General features: G+C 39.8%; 2 protein-coding genes across 5 annotated transcripts in view; one reads left to right on the top strand and one right to left on the bottom strand.

Moving 5' to 3' along the window:
* The first annotated feature begins 432 nt into the window (after positions 1-432).
* LCTL (lactase like) lies at positions 433-8,064 on the top strand. The gene is given in 10 exon segments (XM_037501764.1): positions 433-573; positions 902-1,065; positions 1,697-1,784; positions 2,088-2,197; positions 4,018-4,146; positions 4,247-4,342; positions 6,457-6,511; positions 6,605-6,661; positions 6,664-6,750; positions 7,921-8,064. Coding segments are annotated over 10 exon segments (1,041 nt in total). The 5' UTR covers positions 433-455; the 3' UTR covers positions 8,058-8,064.
* ZWILCH (zwilch kinetochore protein) overlaps positions 7,133-20,678 on the bottom strand; it is a 37,752-nt gene continuing 24,206 nt past the window's right edge. For 2 of the 4 annotated variants that reach the window (XM_037502769.2, XM_037502771.2), the window contains 7 exons: positions 20,363-20,519; positions 19,761-19,789; positions 15,864-16,000; positions 14,676-14,771; positions 13,340-13,452; positions 9,280-9,396; positions 7,133-8,209 (listed from right to left, as the gene is read on the bottom strand). In XM_037502769.2, the coding sequence (XP_037358666.1) occupies positions 9,308-9,396; positions 13,340-13,452; positions 14,676-14,771; positions 15,864-16,000; positions 19,761-19,789; positions 20,363-20,519 (621 nt within the window). In that variant the 3' untranslated portion in view covers positions 7,133-8,209; positions 9,280-9,307. Of the gene's footprint in view, positions 8,210-9,279; positions 9,397-13,339; positions 13,453-14,123; positions 14,187-14,675; positions 14,772-15,863; positions 16,001-19,760; positions 19,790-20,362; positions 20,520-20,678 lie in introns of those variants that run through there. The other 2 variants (XM_037502772.2, XM_054688213.1) reach the window with 2 other exon arrangements.

Genomic DNA, 20,678 nt, shown 5'->3' with positions numbered 1-20,678 from the left:
TTAGGGGGGGGGTCTGTCTTGTGCACACACCACAGTGTGCAGGTGGGGTGCTGCAAGGACTCTGTGATTGTCTTACCTCCCCCATCAAACTGGAACTTCCTGAAGGCAGAGGGGTTTCCCCATCAGATGAGTTATGGGTTGTGTCTCCCCCACCATCAGACAGGTGGTTTGGAATCTTGCCCATCAGAACCTGAAACCTCTCAAGTCCAGCATTCCTCTCCCCCTTAGTGTTTAACACAGGCATCAGACTGTGTTTAACATCATACTGTGTCTCAGTCTGATGGTGAGCCATGGGCCAGCAAAACCAACACCTCTCTAGATAAATTGTCCCCATCTTGTCTTGTCCTTATCCCTTGCTGGTCTTTGTCCCAAATGGGATCTGGGCCCCCAGCCCCAGCACATAGGTCTACCCCTGCCAGGTATGAATTTTCAGGTATGGGAGAGGGCCAGGTGCCATGAAGCTGATGCTGCATGTTACCCTTTGGTTGGTGCTACTGCTGGTGTCCAGGCTGGAGGCCACCAGGAAGGGATCCCTGCAAGAAGCCTTCTTCTATTATGGAATCTTCCCACTTGGTATGTCCATTCCTCTGTTTGTCTGTCTGTGAGCTTGTCCCCCTTGGCTGGCTTGCCAATAAGTTTGGTGTTTTAGCATCCTGACAGGTAGAATGAAGAAAACATAGTTGCTCAAAAATGAAAGAAGTTCCTAACAGATATTTTAAGTTGCCATACAGATAGGAAATGCTAACCAGAGCTAACATTATGCCAAAGAGAAAATGTGTTTAATGTATCATGTCTTCCCCCACCCCACCCCACATGCTTCTACTCCTAGGGAGACAGGAGCAGGCTACTGGCTGGGGAGATTAGGGGAGGCTAAGGCCCAGAGTGGGGTCTCTGCTTGCAGGCTTCTCCTGGGGTGTGGGCAGTTCTGCCTTCCAGACAGAGGGTGCCTGGGACCATGATGGGAAAGAGCCCAGTGTCTGGGACACCTTCACACACAGCGGGAAGGGGAAGGTGTTTGGAGACGAGACAGCAGATGTGGCTTGTGATGGCTACTACAAGATCCAGGTGGGTGGCGTATGTGTGTGTGTGCATACCTGAGAGGAAGGCATTGATATACTGGGGAGGCCTAGGTAACAAAGTCAACCCAGTGCTCTGTTGAACACCCTCTACCCCAGTACAGTCAGAGGCTAGGCCAGTGATGACAAGTTGGGGTATGCCAGGATGTTGGGTTAGGAGAAAAGCAGGGGCCCACCTAAGCCAGTGCCTTAGTTCAAGCAATGGGTGGCTGGAGGGCTAATGCTGAGGTCCAAGGCCTGAAGGCCATGGTGGCTGAACTCTGGCCCCTGCTTGTGAATCAAACCCCTACAGAGTGAATAGCACTAATTCTCTTCAGTCCCTCTCCTCAGTACCCACTTTCTTCACTGGGTTGATTTCTTGGGGGAGTTGTCACTCAAGTTTATTGGGAACACCTAAGGGACTTCTCAAATTGTCCCATATCCTGCATTTTTTTTGACTCATCACCAAGAGGAAGTGGAGCAAGGGGTTTCACAACTATTTTATCAGTAATAGTTCCTTCCTTACTCCTAGGAGTATGGAGAAGAGTAAGCCTTGGCCAGGGTGTGGGGGTACAGAGTGACCCCACTTCCCTGCCCCTAGGGCCTAGGTGACCTGCCTGTCCCCCACCCCATCTACACAGGAGGATATTGTTCTGCTGAGGGAGCTGCACATGAGCCATTATCGATTCTCCCTGTCTTGGCCCCAGATCCTACCTACAGGCATCCGAGGTGAACAAGGGCAGCCTCACCCAGCCCATTCATGGCCCCTTTGGCCATGTCGGTCTTTCAGGAATGCCGCAGGGCCCTGGGGAGGCAAAGCAGCCCATGAAGCTGGTTTCTCCTGGCAGCAGCTCTGCAAGTTCTGCAGGTAGCTGGGCTCCCAGGAGCAGTCCCCCCACCATGCCCTCCCCACAAGACCTGCATGCTGGTGGGTGGAGGGTGCCTTCAGGCCCAAGAAAAGCCACAAAGTGCTACACTGTGGCCCAAGACCAATGTCCTTTCTCAGAAAGTCCCTTTTTATTTTACCTTCAGCTGACCAGGTGAATGAGAAAGGAATCCAGTTCTACAGTGATTTCATCGATGCCCTTCTGAAGAGCAACATCATTCCCATTGTGACCCTGCACCACTGGGATCTTCCCCAGGTGAGGACAGATGCAGAATCACAAATCCATGGGGAGACTGACTCTGCCGGAGGGAGCCTAATTTGGGGTTGGGACAGACATGGGGGTCTAGCATCTGGCTTGGGATCTGAAGATGGGAGGGAATGAAAGAGAAATCTCTCAAACTCACCAGGGCAGGCAGTTCTCACTGATGTTCATAACGAGTGGTGAAGGCAGATTTTGATGTTTTCCAAAAGAAAATTTTGGTCTAAAAATAACAAATCAAACTATAAAGAAAGAAACATCTTTTTTTTTTTTTAAAGATTTATTTATTTATACAAGAGCTGGGGTACAGTCAGAGGTGCAGGAGAGCGAGATAACTCACCAGAGACAGAGTGGGGAGCAGAACAGGCAGATGACTGAAGACACTGCTGAGGGGAGCAGTGAGCGAAGCAGGAGAGGTCTGCCATGCCATGTGGGACTCTCTCTGGCCGGCTGGGAATCGAACCCACGCTGCAGAGGCTGTGGGCAGCTTCACAGTGAGGCGTTCAACCTGCTGCGCCAACGGGGAGGCCCAAGAAAGAAACATCTTTTGACTAAAATTTGATGACATGACATAATTTAGCCTTTTTCCCAGTTTGTTTGAGCCATAGCCCTCATGCCTAAGCACCCACTCCCAAGATACTTGCACGAACTTTCAAGATGCTTAAGAAAATCAGCTACACATCACCATTCAAACAAGTTTTTCATCATTCCACAAGTCCCCACTGAGATCATGGCCTCCCTGTAGTGTGTATATAACTCTGACACAGGGCAGGTGACGCTGAGTAGTCTCAGGAGGCCAAAGGAAGGAGACATGGCTGCGGGCAGGTGTTGGCAAGAAGATGAGTCCCATCAGTGCTTTGAAGGCTTGGGACATGAGATGGGAGGAGGGGGTACTCTGCTTGGAGGGTGCTGCTCTGGGGGATGGTGCGGAGGCAGGGAAGGACTAGACAAGGACTAGACAAGGCATTCAGGTAGATTTGGGGAGCAGACAGGAGAGGGGGAGAGACACTGCAGGAGTAGCTTGGGGCCAGAGGTGGAAAGCCCCCAGCTGGAGTCACTGGGGTTTGAGGTGGGGAAAGGGAGCCTCCAGAAGCCTTTAAACTGGAGTAGGAGGCATAAAGCAAGAAGTAGGCTTTAGGGAGGTGACCTAGAAGTCACATTCCAGTTTTTTCCTTTGCTGATTGCTTACATTAACCTGCCCCCTTTAGTATTCCTGCAAACCCATCAGGTAGTCTTGATAAAATAATGAATCCCGGAAAAATGCCATGTCATGAGAAAACAGATTTCTTTGGGAGACAGCCCTGCACCCAAGAAAGCAGCACATAGGCTTCTGGGAGGTTTCTAACATCTGAGTTTCTAATCAGAGCTTCCATGCCCAGACTCATGTCTTATTCCCTTAGAACTTATAGTCAAATATAAAAATAAAATTTAATAAATAAAAAAAAAAGAACTTATAGTCAAGATTCTCTTCCCATTTTTAGACCCCTTTTCCTGGCAAATTTACTTATATGTTCATTCTATCAAGCACCTTATAAAGTTTAAAAATGACAGTCTCAAACCTTCTCTGGTCCCTCCCATATTCATACAGATGGATCACACAGTTTATCTCCACATGTAATTGTTTCATAGTCCATCAGTTCACCACCTCCAAGTCTCAGCACCCAATGTCCTGCGCATCTTTGCCCCCTTTCTGCTAAACATCCTCTGTAGCTGCAATAACGCATGTTTCTCCCATAAACTTGGCCAATCAGCTCCAAAAGACTTCTCTGCAGACAGACCTTTGAGAAACCTGCTTTTCTCTCCTCTTCTCTTTGCAGCTGCTTCAGGTCAAATACGGTGGGTGGCAGGATGTGAGCATGACTACATACTTCAGTGAATATGCCAATCTGTGCTTCGAGGTCTTTGGGGACCGGGTGAAGCACTGGGTTACCTTCAGTGATCCTCAGGTAAGCAGGGCCCTCTGTAGGTGAGGAGACCCACTTCCTGGATTAGCATGTACTCTACCTTTTCTCACAAGTCCTGTGGTCCACACTTGCATCCCTATAGACAATGGCAGAAAAAGGCTATGAGACAGGCCACCACGCACCAGGCCTGAAGCTCCATGGCATGGGTCTGTACAAGGCTGCACACCACATCATTAAGGTAAGGTGGGCCCTTTCGGGATTGAAGGCTGGGTTCAAAGTAGAGGGACAGGGCCTCCCTGGTGGCGCAAGGGATTAAGCACAGCATTGTGAAGCTATCCACAGCCACTGCAGTATGAGTTCCATCCCCGGCTGGCCAGGGAGCTACCCACATGGCACAGCAGACCTCTCCTGTCTCGCCAGCTGCTCCCCTCAGCAGTATAAATTTCAGTCAGTCTGTGTGGTCTGTTCCCCACTCTGTCTCTGGTGAATCCTCTCACCCCTCCCCCACACTTCTGGCCTGTACCCCAGTTCTTGTATGCATAAATAAATCAATCTTCAAAAAAAAAAAGTGACGGGGCAACTCCCAATGTCAGTTCATGCTGCCCCAGGGGGCTAAGGCTGAGCTCATCCTCCATAGTTCCACTTCAAAACCAGCCTATTCCATACACCTTTCCACTTCCTCCCATGAATATTATAAGGGAGGGTCCTGTCATCTGTGCTCTGCTGCACACTGTGGCCTATGTGATAAAATGGCTGCTCTCCAGAGCTTACAATATAGCTCAGGGGATGGAGCATACACCTGTGAAAACATGTCACCTATAGGTCTAAACTGTCTTGTGAGGTGACAGGTGGAATGGTGGTAGGTGGGGTGGAGTAGAGGTGATAGTACAAAGGGCTAAAACCTCTGAATGAATGAAAGTAACAGCAGGTTGGTGTAGGACAGCAGTGAGGAAGAATTAGGAGTGCTCCCTGATACCATGGGCTTCAGAGGATCAGGGGTTTTTGAAGACACAAGGAGAAAGAGTTTGGAAGCAACAATAAAGAGCAACACAGACATTACCTTAAAGTTTTGGGGGTGTAAGAAAAGAATGCCTGAAGTAGTCTTTACCAGCATCAGGCATCAGTTAGGCAGTGACAGTGAAGGAGACACTCAGACAAAAGTGATAAAGTGACTCACCATGGGTTACAAGGCTACCAGAAAGACTTGAGCAGGGGGAATAGAAAGGATGACATTACAGGACTGGATGAGGGTAGGGTGATGATGACTGGAAAACAGGAATAAGACACGATGGGAAGGCCCCAGTGACTCTAAGCTGAAGTCGGATAATCTGAGAAAGCAGAAAAGGGTCACTGGAAGGCATACCAGACCCTTGAATTCATGTGAGAGAAATTCTCATTCTTTCTATCTTAGGCATATGATTCACCTGTGATTAAAGGGTAGAGATCTGAAGACATCTTTAGTAATGAACATGGAGGTGACTTTTGTCTGTAAAAGGTAGTAAGGTAAATAGAGGTGATTCTTATACATACATAAAGTCCTCACTTATTGTCATCAGTAGATTCTTGAAAACTGTGACTTTAAGTGAAATAACACATAATTAAAAAAATTGAGTAACGTCATTTCATTCAAAGTCATTTTGTTATAACATTGACAAGAAAATAAAATCCCAGCTGACACGGAACAAAATAATGTTGTTCGAGGACCACATATATATTATGTATATTATATATATTAGAGATATACCATGCCCTTTTTAATTTTTTTTTGAGGTGTAACTGACATGTTAGTTGCAAGTACACAATGTAGTGATTCAATATTTGTAAATATTGTAAAATGATCACAAACCACAACAGATTTAGTTAATATCTATCACTAGACAGTTACAAATATTTTTCTTGTGATGAAGACTTAAAATCTATTCTTAGTCTCTTTCAAATATGCAATAGTCACCTTGCTATACATTTTATCCCCACAACTTACCTACTTCACAACTGAAGTTTGTACCTTTTGACCCCCTTCACCCTCCCCATCCGAATAGCGCTTTCAGAAGTTCTACTTCATCACTTCATTAGACAATCCCACGACTGTTTGTCTAGTTGGTTACTGCTGGCTGGCAAGGAGGAATTACAGGGACAGAAGGCTGATGAATTAGACTGTTTCCTCTATAGTATAAAGAAAAAAAAAAGAAAATAGTTGCCTCCAAGGTCTGAGGAAGGGAGACTATGGATTGGCATAAGCAATGCTGAAAAACGATAGAACTTATATTGGATCTCTGGAAATAGGAAGGAAACGCCACTTCGGGCTGACAGGGAGGAGTCAGGCAGCTCTGTGAATTCTGGCTCCTCTTGCAGGCCCACGCACAAGCCTGGCATTCCTACAACCGCACATGGTATCACAGGCAGTAAGGTGAGCTTCACCATATGCGTGCTGAGGAACAGACAATTCTTGGACCAGCAATGTCCTTCCTGCCTCCCACCACCCTTTTCTTTTTTTCACAAGGTCTGGTGGGGATTTCATTAAACTGCAATTGGGGAGAACCTGTGGATACCAGTAACCCCAGGACATAGATGCAGCCGAGAGATACCTACAGTTCTGCCTGGGCTGGTTTGCCAACCCCTTGTGCCACCAGGGAGACCCCCCAAAATGCTATACGCATTTTTAAAAAATACTTTTGAAAATATACCATGAAAGAGAAATATTTTATCCATTCTAGTTTGACTGAATCATACTGTTAATTGCTAATTCTAGTATTTTGTTTATATTGGCCTTTGTGGAGGGAAAGAAGGAAGGAATACTCAACCATTATACCAAATGGAATGAAAAATCAAACACTCTATATACTGTATTTACTCATTCAGCAAGTAATTATCAAGCCATCACTATTAGCTAGGGGGTATTTTAAGCTTTGTTTGTGTAGCAGTGAACAGAACAACGTCCCTGTTCCACAGAGCACTTCTCATGCAACAGAATCCAAAGGATCAGAGATATGCATCAAGAAATGTCAAAAAATACCATGTTTTTATATTGAATTTTGTTTTTATTTCTCTATAAGGGATATTGGAGAAATACACTTCATTTTAACAAAATAATCTTTAAGACCAAACCATATCAATTCAGTTACTTTTATAAGTCAATATACCACTGAGCCCTCACCCCATCTAAATAACTAAGCAATATTAAAAATGTATATTCCATTAAAGTAAATGTAGAAACATGTAGAATTTACTGTTGAGTCTAGTAAGCTCCAAGAGAACGTGGGCTATGCCTTATTAATCTTGCTAACCAGGATGCCTGGCACAAAACCCAAATAAATACCCACTATTCTATTAATGTACATGAAATATGTGTAACACTTAAAGATTATTATTTAACTATGTAAGAATGACCATAAAAAATTCAATGTGGAAATTCCCACACCTCTTAAGATATACAATAACATCTCTGAATGGCTAGAAATGTTTCTTAAGGATTTTTTTCTGTCACAAATCCTCCCCCTCCAAAAATAGAAAAGGTAAAATATGGCTGCTAATATTCTGAGATTAATTTATGGCAGTACAATATTGATATGCATTCATACTTTATTACAGTACGTATGGAATAACCAAATTTAGGCATTCTCTGTCACAATTTTTGAAATATTTTACAAAGCCCTGACATAATTTTTTTAACATTTAATTTACCAGGTTCTCTTTTATAGCAAATGAGAAAAATGAGAAAGTGTGATGATGCCATTTTCCAAGTTTCTCCAATACAGTTAAAACTTTCAGGATGAAGCTATCAATAGATTCATGAAGATGGTCACATTCTCATTGCAGTGCTGCTCTCTCCCATTTCAGAGCCTCTGCTAAGTCACATGCAGATGGTGACGGAGATCGTGCTACCTACAGTCTGCACCCTCTGTGTACTCATCGCTGCGGTTCTCCCAATGCTCCTCCTGCAGGGCCAGAGCTGAGCCAGGATACCCATTTAGTAGCTTCATCTTTCATACAGAATTTTCAGCATCTTCATTTCCTTTCTCTGTGTTGAAGGTTTACATACATTTCTGTTTTCAGGTTCTAATAATTCTTTTTTTCCCCCTTTTTCTCTCTCTTTTTAATATTTATCCTGGTTTAAGAATTAGAAAATAAAAGTAAGCATAAATAAAATAAAAATCAGTCCTCTCAAAGTCAATGATAATATTCTGCTATGTACTATGCACCTATTTTCATTTTGTAGACAGGGAACATAGTGCACAAGCTGCTTTGTGATGTGACTTCTTTCCATTCTTAAATCTGTCCAGAAATATAAATAACATAGAAATGACTGCTATCCCAGTGCTGCCCTATCTATACAAGATGGATAGAGTCAACCATGTAGAGACAACAATACTTTCAGGCTGAAGCCACAGGTAAACATCAGCTAAGCAACAGCTAAGGTGGGCACCAAGTAAACGAGTACACAGTCCCAACACACATTTCTCTAAGATAAACTTTCTTAGCTAAATTTAATTCACTTTGCTCAAATAAATATTATATATTTAATTCATATATCTTCTCTATAACTAAATATTCTACTTTTAAATTAAAAATCCATTTTACTGTTAACTATGCTAAAATTATCTCCTTTTATTTAGGGACAAAACATTCTTCAGAAGGAATGATATCATCCATTTTATTCATTATCTGATTCGACTTAATGTTTCTGAAACCCCAAAACAGTAAAATAGTAGAAAATGCTTTTCCATTAATTCTTTTGGCTAATACCAGCTCAAATGAAAACTGTTTTAAAAAGTTATTTACATTGGGGGCTTAGTCCCACATTTGGGTTGGGGTAAAGCTTTTAAACAAACCTTTACTTTCAGTGTAACACTGGTATATCCCTATTTAGCGTTTTCCCCTTCCATCAATGTTTTTGCAACCAAACTCTCTTTCTACTATATATAAAGTGCAAAGACATTACTACTCAGAAAAAAATTTTGTTTCTCCAGGTTTAAGATTACACTGACTTATTAAACTCACCACAGAAAATAGGAAGGAAATTAAGGAATTGTACTGCTCAATTATATCTGATAAGCCTTTTATGTGATGACTAATGAATACCCTATAGTCCTAATTCCAAATTGGCATGCATTAATGAAAAAACTAAACCTTAATCTAAGATGTCACAAAAATTCACAGAGAACAAGAAAATGCTACCTTATATAGAAGATCCCATCGGCATTCTTCACTTGAAATGCACATGGCTGCAGGTAACCATGTTAGTGAAGGACACCCTTTCTTCTAGGCTACCATTTAATGTCAATTCAGAAAAATCTGTGATCAGAAAGATGTATCAGAATTGCTTATCACCCTGTTGCCTTTTTTTACCACACATATGGCCAATCTTTACAATAATCAAGGAGTCAAAATGACATGTCTTCTAATGAAAGATAATTCATTTAGACAAAAGTCAACAACAATTTCTTTAAATAATAAATCCTCTTGCTGCATTGAAAACAAAAGCAAACCAAAGTATAAAGCAGATTTTTTTTAAATTAATGTATTTTTAATTTGGGAATTGACAGCTTTACTTTTTGTGCCTCATATACTATAGTTAAACAACTATCTTTTTTCCAATCTTAACATATGTCTCAGAAAACAATTTCTACTTAGGTTTTGTATAGTTTTAGGGCCCACACATATCCATTTTTTTCTCCTGAAGACTATGCCACTGAAAAATAAATCGGTACAATTAACATTTATATGAGATTATGTCAACTTCCTTGTGGGTCAACATTTTGGTTTCCATATTTTCACCATTTTCAACAATCATTTGCTGAGTACCCACTGGGTAAGCAGCACTCTACTGGACACTGTTTTATCCCTCATTAATTCCAAATCATTATTCTCTTGTCCCACCGCAGCTAAAAGTTCACTTTTCTCTCTGTCGTCTTCCTGCTTTTAATGTCAACAGCTTTACTCAAGAGTGTCACCATTAGATATCTTGAGAGTAGTCACCCTAAGTGCTCAGACCAGTAAAACAGAAAGTCTATCTTCTTAAATATATATATATATAAATCATCATTGAGCTCTAATATTTATAATCAGGGCTTTAACTCATGACTTTCACAAATGAAGGCCTTCTTCAATAGGTCTCTTACTTTGAGCCAGAGGACAATGAATGATTTCTAGACAAACACATCAAGAATACATGATGGGTAAACCTCTTGTAAGTCATAGTTCAAGCCAAAATGGAGTTTGAGTGTGTGAGTATGCAATATAATTTCATAAGTTCTTATTGTCATCAATGAGTCACAGGACCAATACATTAGTACACTCTTTTAACTCTAACGCTCAAATAACTAACTCTTTTTAAAAGCAATTTAGTCTAAAAGATGTTCAGTATACTTCACTTATTGAGCATCCCTGGAAAAAGGTGTTTAATTTTGCATAAATTTCCTAATAGATCTAATATTTATGTTCTACAATTTCAAAAGAGTATTTAAAAATGTATCATATATAGTTGTGAATTTAAAATATTCAATACATCTTTAAAAAACTTGAAGCAACAGAGAGGAAACAAAGTATTTAAATTGGTGGTTCTCCCACATTGATATACCACCTTATACCAGTAAGAATGGCACATATCAAAAAAAACAAGCAACAACAAATGTTGGCGAGGATGTGGTGACAAAGGAACTCTCCTACATTGCTGGTGGGAGTGCAAAGTGGTCCAACCACTATGGAAAGCTGTCTGGAGGTTCCTCAGTCTACTAAAAATGGAGCTACCATACGATCCAGCAATTCCACTCCTAGGGATCTACCCAAAAGACACAAAAACAGTGATTCAGATGACCACCTGTACCCCTATGTTTATTGCAGCACTATTTATAATAGGTAAAACCTGGAAACCCAAATGCCCAAAAATAGATGACTGGATCAAGAAGATGTGGTATATATACACAATGGAGTATTATTGAGCAATTAAAAAGATAAACTCATGCCATTCACAGCAACGTGGATGGAGCTAGAAGGAATTATGCTCAGCGAAGTAAGCCAGAGGAAAAAGAAAAATATCGGATGGCTTCACTTATAGCAAGAATATAGGGGAACCAAATAAGACATCAGTGTAAAAAAAATAATAACAGTACAAAACACAAGCAAAAACAATTACAAATCAGAGACATACTGCAGGGGAGGAGGCAGGAGGGATCAGAAGGGGAGGAAGGAACACAGGGGACTGAGGTGATGATGCACGGGTGCATTGGGGAAGGAAACTCTATGGGAAATATACCTGAGCGGATGGGGGAAGCAAATAGTTTAAAAATGAACAATGATGTAAAAAAATAAATTAATTAAAAAATGAAAAAAAAAAATTGGTGGTTCTCAACCCTCAACCTTATTTGCCAAATGGAATCACCTGAAGGGCTTTTTTAAATTACTGATGTCCAGACTCTATCTTCGGAGATTCTGATTTACCTGGTCTGAGTATTAGATCTTTAAAAGCTCCCCACCATTTCAATGTTAACCCTATTCCTTAGGGTTAAAAACCTTAGGGTTATAATTGGGTGTGTTGTTCCAGATCTTTTACTTTGCCCCAGTCTCTGTTTTTCTTCCTTTGTCACTAGAAACAAATACTGCGATTAATAATCTTGTTTATAGGTGTTTTTGCACACTTTGTTATATGTGTGGAATAAGTTCCTATTACTGGAACCCCTGAACCAAAGAATATATTTTTTAAACCATTTTGGTGGCTACTGCTCTCCACAGCAGCTGTAAAACTTTACACTCCAGTTGGCAATGTGTGAGATTGCCTGCCTGTTCTCCCATTATCCTTGCCAGGGCTGTGACATCAAACTTTCTGATCTTTGCTAATTTGGCAGTTCAAAGATTATCTCCACATAATATAAAACTGCATTTTTCTTATTAAAGGTGGAATAGAGTATCTTTCCTTTTTAAGATGACATTTGAATTTCCCTTTTGTTTGACTATTGATTAAACAATAGTTCAATTGATTATTATTTTTCTTACTGATCTGAAAGGTCTTTATATGTTAAGGACTATAGCCCCTTCTCTGAATGAACGGAAACTTCTTTTCCTAGCTTATTATTTGTATGTTGTTTTGCCTCTGGCATATTTTTTTTCCATGCAAAAATTTATTTTTATATAGCTGATTTATAATATTTTACAGCTTCCAGGTTTTTTCTAATCACACTGAGAAAAGATAGCACAATTTTAGATGACTCTTCTAAGATAATTGTTTTTAGTTTATTTAGGACTCTTTACAGTTTAGCCATATGAATAAAGAAGTTTTCATTCTAGGGCCTCCCTGGTGGCACAAGGGGTTAAGATGCAATCTATGAAGCTATCCGCAGCCACTGCAGCACAAGTTCGATCCCTGGCCAGGGAGCTGACCCACAAGGTGCAGCAGACCTCTCCTGACTTGCCTGCTGCTCCCCTCAGCAGTGTATTTCAGTACATCTGCCTGTTCTGTTCCCCACTCTGTCTCTGGTGATACTCTCATCCCCCCACACCTCTGGCCTGTATCCCAGCTCTTCTATGCATAAACAAATCTTTATTAAAAAAAGTTTTCATTCTAGTGGACAGAAGTTCCCATAATGCCAAATCAGAACATATTTTTTTGGAAAATAATCAACAATTTCTGGAAATAATTTTCCAAGGTACCAATCACTATTTGTATCCCAGCAGTGGTTAATTACAGATAGGACTTTTCAATCTTCTTTAATTGAATAATCCTTGCAATATTTGAATGAGGCCATTAAAGATCTATACAAACAAGAAACACCAGCAGCTTACATATAACCCAAATGCATGAAGATATATAAGTGTCTTACTGAAGAAGGAAGACTTGGTGGGCCTGCCAGTTACACATGGGACTAAAACATTCTTTTGACTGACGTTGTCAATCTTTGATACTAGAGTTTTAATCCTTAAAACTGAAACCTCCAGGCCCTTATTCCAGTCAAAAAAGATACTAGGGAAGAAATACCACTGTCTTAAACAGTGCATGAAAGTGTGAGTTGTCATTTCCATCTTATAATCTGTTGTACTCCTATGTCTCCATTGCGTGACCTGTTTTAATAAAAGCGCCTTTATCCAAGATAATGAGAAAACGCACACTTGTAATTTTTCAGGATATGCCTGATACCCAGGGTTCAGGAAAATTATTTAATAACAAGAACAAGAACAATAATGATGATATCTCCATCTTGAACTTTGTTCAATTTCTATTGGAATAACATAATTTCCTCTTTACCAGGTCTGTGGAAATTCAGATGATCCACAGGTGGACTGTCACTCAGTTGCCAAACTGTTTTCACCTTCTTTTGACCACTATTTATTTCTACTCTCCATTTCTGTGGCTTCTCACTAAGAGGAAAAAAAAAAAAAAATCAAGGGAAAAAAACAGTTCTTTCCTTTGTCCTACAGTCTCTTAGTGAAGTCCTTATGTGACAAGGCACTGAGGCGAAAGAGATAAACAGGTCATAATTCACAACCTTAAGCAGTCAAGAGAGAGAAAAAAAACAAGAATATAAATGATTAAGTCAATGAAAAAAACCTCAAAATGCTGTAATAGAGAAATACTGAATTAGTGGTAGGGGACCAAAAAAGAGGGTAATTTAACTCAGACTGGGATTACAGAGTTGGAAAAGAATCCTCAGAGATTGTGGCATTTAAGCAGAGCATGAAATAAGGAGTTAGTTAATGGACCAGATCCATCCAAGATCCAGGATGAAGGAGCACACATTCATAGGCACCAAGGGGTGTGACTGAAAAAATGCAGTAACCGTGTCCTAAGCTTTGTCAGAGCAGTTTCAGGGGAGTGATGGGGTTTGGCTAGAGGGAATTAAACAGAGAGTATAAACAGAATGGTTTTAGTACTAGAGAAACATCAAGTATATCAAATGCTGAGGGAAGAGTCATGGGGAGCAGCATTTTAGGCAACCCCAGTGTCCACATGATGACCCATCCGTCATCTTAGCCTCACAGTTCCACACCTCCCCAAAGCCCAAGCCCTTCTTCTACTCCCGCAACTATACCTTTGGCTTTGCTGATCACTTTCCTCTCAATATGTCATTTTTCTTCTAGCTCTACTTTCTGCCCTATACTCAAAGAAATTTAAATTGAGAAAAAAGTGAGATGAGAGGCCCAATTGTCAAAAGAAAGTAGACAAAAGTTCTGGGAGAAGGAAAAGGAAGAACTCCATCAGATTGATCAGAAAATGAGATAAGGATGATTCAAGTTTCAGAAATGAATCATGAGGTCCCCAATTCTTGGATACAAGAATTGCTTAGAATTGGGCCTCCCCTGGTGGCTGGGCTGCGAAGCTGTCCGCAGCCTCTGCAGTGCCGGTTCGATCCCCGGCTGCCGGCAAGGGTCCCACATGGCGCACAGACCTCTCCTGCCACGCCCGCTGCTCCCCTCAGCAGTGTATTTCGTCAATCTGCCTGTTCTGTTCCCCGCTCTGGCTCTGGTGAATTCTCTCACCCTCCCGCGCTTCTGACTGTACCCAGTGCTTGTATAAATAAATCAATCTTTAAAAATTGCTTAGAATTATAGTCAAGCTTTAAAGTATAATTCAATTTTTTTACCTTTGATATAAGTTTTTTATAGCAGTTGGTCTGACTGGCAGTTGAAAAACATGATGTTCATCAAGGGGATTTTGTTTATAATATTTTATGCAGGATCTAAAAAAAAAAAACCTCCTTTGGAAAAAATTGCCACATGGACTTTCTGGTAATCTAAAGTTCACAAGGGAAATAGTTTATTGAGTAACATTAACCACAACATCAACAAGTGTAATTTCAGGCCCATAAAAATAAAAACAAAACAAAACAAATAACCATTCCCTGACAAGACTTAAATTACGCTTTTTTCTTTGAAAGGAAATTTCATTCTCTTTAAAAAAATAGTATGTATATTTCTCACAAATATAAAACATATCTATGTTGAGCCCAAGTAAAGGGTTTAATTGGGGAGAAAAAAGTATCAGAAAGAGAAAAACAAAAGGAGGCAAAGAAAGATAAAAATACAGCTTGCATGGTTTTAGAGTTGGGGAATTAAGGAGTTAAGTCATTTATACTACTTATCTTTAATGAATACTTTTTAGATTCTGTAAAAATAATTTCGAATTTTTTCCTTTACAAGAGAAGCAAATTCTGATTTTGGTAAAGTGATACATTTTCTTTCAGAGGAAAAAAACCCACTCCAAGGTCTCAAATATGTATGACACCAAGAATCCATGTATTAGAATTAATCCAAATTGTTTTTAGTCAAACTGATTAGTAGAGTTTCTAAAATAACAGCAATTCTACTGACAGAGTTCTCATAATATTTGACCCCATTCAGTTACCATACAGTGACTAGCAATGATTACTTTGGTCCAAATCTATATGGATGTAAAGAAAAAAGGAGTATTTATTAAGCACCTATTGAATGTCAGAAATTTTACACATGTCATTTAATCCTTATGATAAACTGATGAGGTTATTAGATCCTTATGACAAACTGATGAGGTTATATAGATCTCCCCCTGCCAAAAAAAAAAAAAAAAAAAAACAATGAAAGGAAACTTCCTCAGAAGTTGGGAAGTGATAAGAATCAAAACTGATACTTTTGAATCTGAAGATTTTCCTTTCTATAACTTGGAACTACTCTGCTACAGTGAAGACAGGGTGCACAGGTATCTAACTAGTAACAAAAACTATACATTTTTGTGGCTGCATCTATTTCACAAAAGAATACACTTTTATGTGTATTCACGACAGAGAAATACTTACTGTGTTAAAGAAAAGAGAAGCTCATGTTGAAGTTTAATGAAAAACATGCAACTGACTAATATTTCTAGAATATGGTGGAGTTTTTGAACACGATGAACCTGTTCTTGTATATCTACTGATGGAGAAATGAAATATTCCTGGAATTAAAAAATGCAAGCAAAACAGGAAGTTAAAGAACAAATGAAATCTTCAGCAAGAAAATGGTTATGTCTGCTAAACTTAGTTGCTTAATTAATAGAGCAGGGGGGAAAAAACAGGAAGCAGCTAGATAGAATTTACCAGCTTTCAAGGCTATTTATTTTATTTTATTTTATTATTTTATTATTTTTTTTATTTATATATGTATGCATACAAGAACTGGGATACAGGTCAGAGTGTGGGGGGGTAAGAGGGTTCACCAAAGACAGAGTGAGGAACAGAACAGGCAGATTGACTGAAATACACTGCTGAGGGGAGCAGCAGGTGAAACAGGAGAGATCTGCTGTGCCATGTGGGTTTCTCCTTGGCCAGCTGGGGATTGAACTCATGCTGCAGTGGCAGGTAGCCTGATAGCGGTCTTTAACCCCTGAGCCACCAGGGAGGCCCCTCAAGGCTATTCTTTAAACTATAAGTAAAATCTGCACTTAGAATGTTTTAACCAAACCATTACATACATTTCTCAATAAAAGTAAATCACAGAACTGATTCACCAAGGAAGTCCAAATGGGAAACTAATACCACCCATCAAGCTCTCCAGATGGAAAGCATGGCAAATCCACAAAACAGTTCTTAATTATAATACCCTTTCTAGGTTGATGGAAGCTTGTACCTCTAAAAGTAGGTAGTAAACCTGAAGTACTAAGAAATTAAGCAACTGTATTGATGAGATTCCACTTTCATCTATTTTTGGTAAGTTGGCTAGACCCTTTGGAAAAGAAGTTTGGGAATACATGTCAAGCACCATAAAATTTCTGAGAACCCATTCTAAGGAAATAAACCATGGCAAATATCATAGGTGGAATTCTATCACAGTCTCCAAAATTGTGGCGCCCTAGAGTATACCTTTTGGATAATCCCATCTCCTTGGATGAGGCCAAAAAATGATTATGATGGACTGTTACCCCCATGACCAGGCTACTAATCAACTGAATTGGTTAAAAAGACATGGTCGTGACCTGATAACCCACTAAAAGGTGAAGCATTAGAGCTTTCCTAGTGGTTCTGAAGAAACAAACTGCCTGATGTGTTGTGGGAAGGGTCACATCGCAAGGACCCAAAAGCAACTGAGACCATCTTGGACCAAGAGCCCACAAGAAAATGGGGACTGGGACTCCCTAGTGGTGCAAGGGAGGTCCACACTATGAAGCAATCCACAGCCTCTGCAGCACGAGTTCGATCCCCGGCGGACCAGAGAGAAACCCACATGGCAAAGCAGACCTCACCTGTCTCGCCTGCTGCTGCCCTCAGCAGTGTATTTCAGTCAGTCTGCCTGTTCTGTTCCCCACTCTGTCTCTGGTGAATCCTCTCACCCCTTGCATCTCTGGTCTGTCCCCAGCTCTTGTATGCAAAAATAAATAAATCTTTAAAAAAGAAAAGAAAATGGGGACCTTTGTCATATGACCACAAAAAACTGAATTCTGCCAATGACAAATGAAGGAACTTGAAAGCGGCTTTTTTCCTGGCCACGGCTCCAGATGAGCACACGGTTGGGTGACACTTTCATTTCAGGCCTTGTGAAATCCAGAGCAGAGGAACCAACTAAAACATGCTCAACTCCAACACCTGGAAACTATGATGCATTTGTGTTCATTTGAGCTTCTAAGTTTGTAGTAATTTGTTATGCAGGAGTAGGAAACTAATACAATAAGGGAAAAGCATTAGAATCATTTGGAGTAGGAAATGGTTTACTTAGAAAAACATTCCTGCGCCTAAGAACTACAGAGTTGCTAGGCCCAGGAATTAACATTTTTAAAAGCCTCAAAGTTTAATGACTGTTGGGCCTCCCCGGTGGCACAGCGGTTGAGCGCTGGGTTGCGAAGCTGCCCGCGGCCTCTGAGGCGCAGGTTCGATCCCTGGCTGCTCCCCAGCCACCGGAGGAGGGTCCCACATGGCGCGCAGACCTCTCCTGCCGCCCGCTGCTCCCCTCAGCAGTGTACTTCAGTCCTTCTGTCTGCTCTGCTCCCCGTTCTGGCTCTGGTGAATTCTCTCACCCTCCCTCGTTTCTGACTGTACCCAGTGCATGTATAAACAAACAAACAAACAAACAAACAAATAAATAAATAAAATACGTGCCTCTTTAAAAAAAAAAAAAGTTTAATGACTGTTATGTGTCAAAAGTTTGCAGTCAAAACATACTAAACAATGAGATGACCTCGGGGGAATTCATAAAAATGGGAGCACTCAGATTTGTTTGATGAGATTAGGGTGTATTTACCCTACTGTCTAATTTTCAGTAATTATTAAGTTTTTGAAAAATGTATAGAAACAGCAAAGCAAATACATGTACGTATTTTTTTCCTGCTACAGCACATTTTTACTAAAAATATATCCACTTACTAAAAAATCCAGTGGAGTCTTACTTTGCATAATAGACAAAGAGTATTTCTATCTTGTATTTTTTTTTGGGGGGGGTTTTCTAGGTATTTTTTCTTTTTTTTAATTTAAATATTTTATTTTATATAATTCTTAGATCTTTTTTCATCTTTGCACAATGTATGCATTTTCATTTTGGTTTTCTATGCGGTACATATACACCATGGAATATTACTCAGCAATCAAAAAAGATAAACACATGCAGTTTGCAGCAACATGGATGGAGCTGGAAGGGATCATGCTCAGCGAAATAAGTCAGAAAGAAAAAGAAAAATACTGGATGGTCTCACTCATAGCAGGAATTTAGAAAATCTATCTTGTATTTTTATAAAAGACAAATAACAAACCTTTTGATACTAAAGATTTGTTTTCTAAAAGATCTTCCAATGAAAGTCAAGGGTCAATACAGATGTTGTTCAATCTTCTAATCCTAAAGCACCTAATCATAACCCTGAAGCCCAAATGTGTCTTTTAAATCAATATATTAGGGCCTCCCAAGTGGTGCAGCGGGTTGAGCACTGCGTTGTGAGGCTGTCTGCAGCCTCTACAGCATGGGTTCAATTCCCGGCCGGCCAGGGAGATACCCACATGGCACGGCAGACCTCTCCTGTCTCACCCGCTCCCCTTAGCAGTGCTTTCGGTAAGTCTGCCTGTTTCTGATCTCGGCTCTGTCTCTGGTGAATCCTCTCACCCTCCCACACCTCTGGCCTATACTCCAGCTCTTGTATAAATAAATAAAAAATCTTAAAAAAATAAAATGGAAATCTTTCAAAATAAATAAACAAATTATTAAAGAGCATCATAAATTACTTGGAAGATAATCCCTTAGTGTGCAATAGAAATGAATCAAGAGACTATAAAGCAAATATTCCTATACAGGGTCTACTAAGAAAGGCATTCCCTAACCACTTTGGATAAATGAAAGTTGTGGTAGTACAGTAAGTTCTCATTTAATACCATCAATGGTTCTTGGAGACCAACTTTAAGTGAAACCAGATATAACACAAAACAAAACCTGGTCTTCTGAATAACATCAGGATCTTTTTTGTCTCATCAACTTATAATGGAACAATATTGTTTGAGGAAATGTATATTTGCTTGAGCAAAATACAACTATATGTCAGTACCATAAATTTATAGAGAATGAGAAATAGAATGGCTACTTTTCTGTCTATCTTACAAGGTTGTCATAATTAAGGACATTGACAATCTTGTTTACCTATTTCCTAAGACCCAGGACAGCATACCAAACATTTAGGCACTTAATACCTATATGCAGAATGACTGAATAAAAGAAATACTACTTAGAATAAAAAGTAAACTTACCAAATGATTCAAAGAGGCAAGTTCCTGACCTATGAAGAAAAAACACACACATGATAATAAGCTTTAAATACTTATCTTGGTTGAGGAGTCTAGGAAAAAAATTTTATACTTCATGTATAAGAGGGAAAAATTTTATAATAGATGTATAAGCTAAATAGTTCCTCACAAAAGGCCAAATTTGGGGGCATATTACACTAAAAATAAATACTAGTACTTATTCTAAAAATCATCACAGCTTGCTCCTAATATATTAATAAAATCATCACTATATTAATAAAATCATCATAGCTTGCTCCTAATATATTAATAAAAACCACCAAGCACTGGGTATTAAAACAGCATCTCATAAAAGAGATTTTTTTTTTCCCCTATACTAACCCCATGGAATCTCAAAATGTTTGAACTAAATACAAACAAAATCTATTATCTTTTATCAAAGGGAAAACAAAGGCCCAGAGAACAGAAGTGCTTATCTCACAGTGGAACCAAGAAAAGACAGAACCATAAATAACTAGAGACAAGTAAAAGATAAAATATAAGGATACCTATGGCTGACAACTCTGATGTACTTTTTACCTTTGTGAACTGGAAGAGGGACTTACCTATGAAAAAACTAATATAATCTTTCTTTAGTTTGTCCAAACCAATTTCCAAAAGCATCTGAACTGGAATAGTCCCACAGAGAGACACAGTGTCCATGGTTCCATGATAAGACTGATGAATGAGCTTACTTAGTAAACTGTTACTCCCACTATGGAGCTAGAAATCAAGAAATTTTATAAAACCATGAATATAAGTACAAATAACCCAATAAACAAAAGAGAAGCAAATTGTATTACTAACAAGTTCAAAATTATAAGCTTACATTTTTAGTTCTTGAAACCATACATTGTTTTAATGAAAGTTCCTAAGTTACAA

Source organism: Talpa occidentalis, unplaced genomic scaffold (assembly GCF_014898055.3).
Source record: "Talpa occidentalis isolate TD23 unplaced genomic scaffold, MPIMG_talOcc4v2.1 talOcc4.11, whole genome shotgun sequence".
Taxonomy (NCBI): Eukaryota; Metazoa; Chordata; class Mammalia; order Eulipotyphla; family Talpidae; genus Talpa; species Talpa occidentalis.
This window is presented reverse-complemented; position numbering and strand designations above follow the sequence as displayed.